This window comes from Anabrus simplex, chromosome 1, assembly GCF_040414725.1.
Source record: "Anabrus simplex isolate iqAnaSimp1 chromosome 1, ASM4041472v1, whole genome shotgun sequence".
In the NCBI taxonomy this organism is placed as follows: Eukaryota; Metazoa; Arthropoda; class Insecta; order Orthoptera; family Tettigoniidae; genus Anabrus; species Anabrus simplex.
In genome coordinates this window covers 803,682,426-803,688,425 of record NC_090265.1, presented here as the reverse complement: position 1 = coordinate 803,688,425, position 6,000 = coordinate 803,682,426, and the positions used below count along the sequence as shown (strand labels likewise).

The 6,000-nt window shown below is 38.7% G+C and overlaps 1 protein-coding gene across 2 annotated transcripts in view; it reads right to left on the bottom strand.

Annotated features, from left to right (window-relative positions):
• Positions 1 to 1,164: 1,164 nt before the first annotated feature.
• The window catches only part of Sod2 (superoxide dismutase 2), an 82,070-nt gene continuing 77,234 nt past the window's right edge, over positions 1,165 to 6,000 (bottom strand). For both annotated transcript variants that reach the window (XM_067136325.2, XM_067136323.2), the window contains one exon: positions 1,165 to 1,993. In XM_067136325.2, the coding sequence (XP_066992426.1) occupies positions 1,848 to 1,993 (146 nt within the window). In that variant the 3' untranslated portion in view covers positions 1,165 to 1,847. The remainder of the gene's footprint in view (positions 1,994 to 6,000) is intronic.

Genomic DNA, 6,000 nt, shown 5'->3' with positions numbered 1-6,000 from the left:
AATTCCCTCATTTCACGGTACAGTTCTTGCATACATCTGCTCAAAATTGATTATTTTCACCAGTGTCTGCTCAAGTCACACTGAACCATTACCTTCGGTTCATAGCGACAACGAGAGCATATTTTACCAGTCGGTGATGGTACGCTGACATATCGATGTGGACCTTGAAACTGAGGGCCGACATGGTTCAAATGCTAATAATTTCCTCAGAACATACTAACGCACGTGTCCTGCATATATGGACTTCCTATCTCTACGCTTTCAAGGTGTTCTGGTTTTTTATGAATATGAGTAGTACACACTCACTAAGGCACACAACAGCCAACTGGAGATGAGCAATGGGTAGTGACAATCTTGTCTTCATCAACTGGGTTGGTAGATGGAGAGGTGGAATGGGCTTGGGTTCTTTCAACTTTTCTTTGATGCAGATCCAGCCACCCTGCACTCTGTCGTATTGCTATATGGCAATTAGAGTCGAGAGGGCTGAGAGTGAACTTCGTCTGTGCTTTCTCAAACACACATTTTAAAAAACTACAGGTTCAGATTATCAACGATCTACGGTACTTTGCCAATGGCCGTAGCCGTGTTGAAACACTGGATCCCGTGAGATCTTCGAAGTTAAGCAACATTGGGTGTGGTCAAGATTTGGATGGGTTGCCACACGCTGTTGGTGGGGGGTAAGGGAATGGAGGAGTGGAAAGAAACTGGCCACCCTACCGCACGTAAACTCCGGCTCAGGCACACCTCTGCGGAGGTTCGGACCTGCCTTCGGGCAGAATACGCCCTTACCTTACTGTACTTTACACTACAATTAATGAATTAATATACTTTAAATTACTTTTCTTTACACCATTATTTCACAATACATAAGTGCGAGTTAATACTCACCTACAATGCTATCTCTCGTAGTCTGCATGAAGGTAATGAACCACTTGCGGCTCATGAAGCAGTAAATGTCCATACAATCGCATACAACATTTAATTTTCAAATTTCATTATATTTCTTACTACATTTTAAAGGCAAAAGGCAAATCACACTCTTCTGTACAAGCAACCGGCTACCTAATACAAAATTAAAGTTGTTTTCTTACCACCTGCCTACGCCACTAAGGAAAGAGTAGGTAATTTACTGCATTAGGATAGGATGTGAAATCATATGTGTACTCTCTGTAAACAAGTATTTTATTATAGTATGATCACATATCACTTCAAAGGTGTATAGAAAAATAACAATGTGTACATAGCCGCATTTAACACTTCAAGAAACCAATTGCTAACAACAGAAAATGCATTCTGTAGAAAATAATATATTACTTTTGCCCTAAAATGCCACCTTAATATTATACAAATGTCAGTTATAGGCAGCACATGATGAACACAAGGGCCTTTACAATAAGGACATTTCTTCATGCAAAATATATTCATGTTTTAAAGAATATTTAACCTCAAATTTCCCAATAACTGAAGCTTTCTTTTCAAGGAAAACAGTAGGTCAAAGATGAAGGCCAATGCATATATAACAATAACAGAATGTAGAATGAGAATGTATCCTGTTATTAATCAATTCCTTTTCTGAATTAATGGCTGCTTAAACTTGCCTTCTCTACTATCCTCTAAATTCCTGCACGATATAATTTCCTCCTTACCATTCTTTTCTTATCCTTCATATAAGGGTCAGTTATCGCTTGATAATTACTCATTCTATTAACCAAGTTTCTCTAGTGCAATACATAGTTTTCACCTTTACACAAAGGGTAAATTAAAACATTCACTTTCTTTAAATAGAAGTGTTCTACCAAGCTTCATGGAAACAAAGCATTTCACAATTTTAAGGTCTATTTTCTTCTTCAGCACTTAACCTTTGCATATCTTTCTGAAATATCCTTCCAATTGGCAACATCAAATATTGCCTTGACGTAGTCAGGACGCACATTCTTATACTGCAAATAATAAGCGTGTTCCCACACATCAATTCCAAACAGCGGAATTAAACCTGGAAAAGAAATCATTCATTAAGTACCTAGGCTAATTTGCTTTATGTCGCACCGACACAGATAGGTCTTATGGTAACGATTTCATTAAGTACAATGAAAAGTAAATTATAAGCTAAACATTAAAGTAAATGATGGGCTGAATACAAAAAGGATTATTTTAATTTCTCACATTCAAGCAGAGCTGTAAGAACGATCAAAAAAATATTCACTAAAACAACACATTTTTCATAATCTCTTTACAAATAGAATTTGGATAAATTTGTGTTCCTAGGTTGGTCAAAAAATATTTGCTAGGCAATAAATAATTCTTTGGTATTTTTTGTTGATACTGTTTTGAAAATACTTCAAGATAAATATTCTTGTTTTCATAGGCTATATAATACATTCAATCATCCTGCTTTGTACACGTGAGATTTCAATGACCACAGGCAAGCTTGGGGATATGAATTTGAAGACAATGTGTCTACCTAAATAATTGGATGGAAAGTCCGACTCGTCTGAACGGTCAGCGTCCTGGCCTTCGGTTCAGAGGGTCCCGGGTTCGATTCCCGGCCGGGTCGGGGATCTTAACCTTAATTGGTTAATTCCAATGGCACGGGGGCTGGGTGTATGTGTTATCATTTCATCCTCATCATGACGCGCAGGTCGCCTACGGGAGTCAAACAGAAAGACCTGCACCTGGCGAGCTGAACCCGTCCTGGGATATCCCGGCACTAAAAGCCATACGACATTTCATTTCATTTCATTGGATGGAAATAAACTCCATTCACTCTGGCAGACAGCAAAAAGAGCTTTCTTCTAACCTGTGCATATTGTCCCATTTTTTACTTGTGCACTTCTGGGAATCAACCATGGTGCAACGAAAGGTCGTCAAATCAAACCACTGTCTTCAAACTGACACAATCTCTACGGCAAAGATGGATAAGGACTGTTAGGAAACAACTAAGAATTAAAAGATAAGACCTTGACACCCCATCCGGAGTATTGCCACAACTTCAGTACCGAGGAGCTGGAAAAAGCCTTAAGCAAAAAAAAAACTGCGGGTCTTGGAATCTATCCTTAGTTTCTGAAAGTCATAGGACCTGGAACAAAACAATAGCTGGTCAAATTATTTAATGAAATCTTACCAACTGGTAAATTACCAAAGTTGTAGAAAGAAGCCAAAATAACTGTAATCTTAAAACCGGGTAAAGACTGAACTAATACTTCACATTATCAATCAATTCCACTCCATAGTATAATCTACGAGTTGCAAGAAAGAATGACACTCAACCGTATCCACGAAGCAATTGAAAGAGCCATCCCAAATGAGCAAGGGGTTTTCAGCAAGAATCAAAGTTGTAAAGATTAGGTACTAATGTTGACAAAAGAGAGTGAAGCAGGGTTCCAGAAAAAGCTAAGACCATTGCAGCTATTGTCAACTTTACATCAGTGTATGACATGGTCTAAAGCGAGGGTTTATTGGTCATATTTGTTCAAGTCATACCTCATCAAAAGCTAGCATGTTTACTGTACAACATATTCTCCAACCGCTGTATTTCTGAATGGTATAAGAATTAGATTGAGATCTCTAAATACCCTGCCTGTTGTAAGAGGCAACAAGAAGAGGGACCCAGGGCTCACAACACAGGAGCGTGGGTGGTAACCACAGGGCCCAAGTTGAGTTTGGCACTGTTTCCACTTGCGCCAGTATATTTCCTATCCAACCCTCCCGTGGACAACTCGTGTTCCCTTCCGACCTTGAAGGAATTAGGTTTGCAAGGCCTAGGGAGCCTCATTTTCACACCCATTTCATTTGCAAATACCCCTTCCTTTTTTCCCCTCTGATTAGTGTTAACATCAGATGATTACCCAGAAGTACTTCCTCTTACAATAATAATCACCACTACCAGAATGAGTACTAGCTCCCATTCCATTCGTACATCAATGACCTGCAAAGAACGACTTAAAGGATGATACAGTTTGCAGATGATCTAGCTTTAATCGTAAAGAAAATGCATACTGTGAGGATACACTTCAGGAGGTCGTGGCTACCATGAGTGATTATTTCCATAAATGGAGACTTCAGCCAAATCCAAATAAAACTAAAGTATCAGCATTCCATCTGCATAATATGGAAGCTAATCGAAAGCTACATGTGCTTTATAAATGAACTGAAATCTCCAGAACTTCTTCACCAAACAACTGGGAGTCACACTGGACTGATCCTTGCCATTCAAACAGCAGTGCCTGAAGCTGTCGAAGAAGCAGAGTACACGAGAATCTGCTACATAAACTAGTGCGCAGCAACTCGAGAGCAGATGCTAACACTCTTTGCACTGTTTCACTTGCTCTTGCAGACTCGGCTGACGAGTACTATACTCTTGTGGGAAAACAGCATGCATGCAACCAAGATTGAGGTGAAGCTCAATGAAGCCATGAAAGTTGCTATGGGCACAGTGAAATGGACTATCCAGTGACTGCCTGTGAAGGAGCAATTAATGCCTTTCTGATAATGGACACAACGAGTCAGGTTTCAATCTTCTTTTACACAAGTAGTCAAACCTCAACCAGATCACAACAGGCCACGGCACATTATATGACGAGAAAGTAGGAAAATTGTGAAAGTGAGGAGTGTCCATGTGCTGCTGAGGAACACACTTTGTTGAGAACTATCCACTGCCAGCCTTTAAGAATGGATTCTCCTAGTTCTGCATGAAGCGACAACGAAGTGCGGTGGACTGGTTGTCGAAGTTGGACACCTCCATTTAATGTACATATTTTATCCTGGTATATATGGTGTATATGGTGTATAATAGGTCTATTTTATATTATGCTTGTTTATGCCACACAATGACTGATAACGATCATATACTTTAAATACATTCTCCAAAAATTATCAGAAATGTGCTATCACATCACAAATTGGAATGTTTAGATTCTTCTGGAGAAAAGGTTGCAGTGTGAAGAAATATACTTGGTAGAAGATGATTAGTGGTTAAGTGTTAGACCAGCATCAAATTATTACAAGCAACTCAGGACACAAATACTAACCTCTAAGACAATTCTCACTCAGGATGACCATTGCACACAGCTTAAAAAACAGCTACTTGCCAGCAACTGTGAACTGTTGACAAGCCTTCATATCCACTAAGGTACAGTTACTATCCATCTGAACTCAACATAGAGTAAAAGAGCTACAATCATACAAAACCTTTTCTAAACAAGTAAACAACTACACCTTTTTTGACAGAACAATGTGCTCATTTATTTCAATTTGTACAAAAAATGATATGGTATAGCCTAGAATCTGTGTAGCATGTGTGTTAATCAACACTTTTTTTACGGTTTTAATCGCCCAAGAACTTTTTAAGCAAGCAAGCAAAATTTTTTATAGAATAATGAGCCTAATTATTTTATTTGTACACAAATGTTTCAATGTGCATATCGTGTTTTTAATAAGTCACTGTCATGTGATTTAAGAGAACAATGTGAGGATGGCCACAAGAAGGCCAAAACATGTTCTAGTTTTAGGTATGACTTTTTAATTATTAAATGCTAGAACAGGTGGAGCATTTATAATAAATTCTTTTTAAGTAATTTTTCCACACAGCTTTATAGGCGTTTCATTATTTTGTACTACTACAGTGTATCTTTAAAGTTTCCGGAATATAATTCTGAAAGTTAATCTGTCATTAACTTGATCACCACTAATATATATTTTTTTTTTTGCTAGTTGCTTTACGTCGCACCGACACAAGATAGGTCTTATGGTGATGATGGGACAGGAAAGAGCTAGGAGCGATTAGAAAGCGGCCGTGGCCTTAAGGTACGGAAAACCATTTTCAGGTCTGCTGACAGTGGGGTTCAAACCAACTATCTCCCGAATACTGGATACTGGCCGCACTTAAGTGGCTGCAGCTACTGAGCTCAGTACTAATACATTTAGAGGAAAATAGCCACTGGAAGAGCTGCTTGCACCATAAACCTCAAACCTACAACAGTTGTGATCAGAAGAGAACAAGAT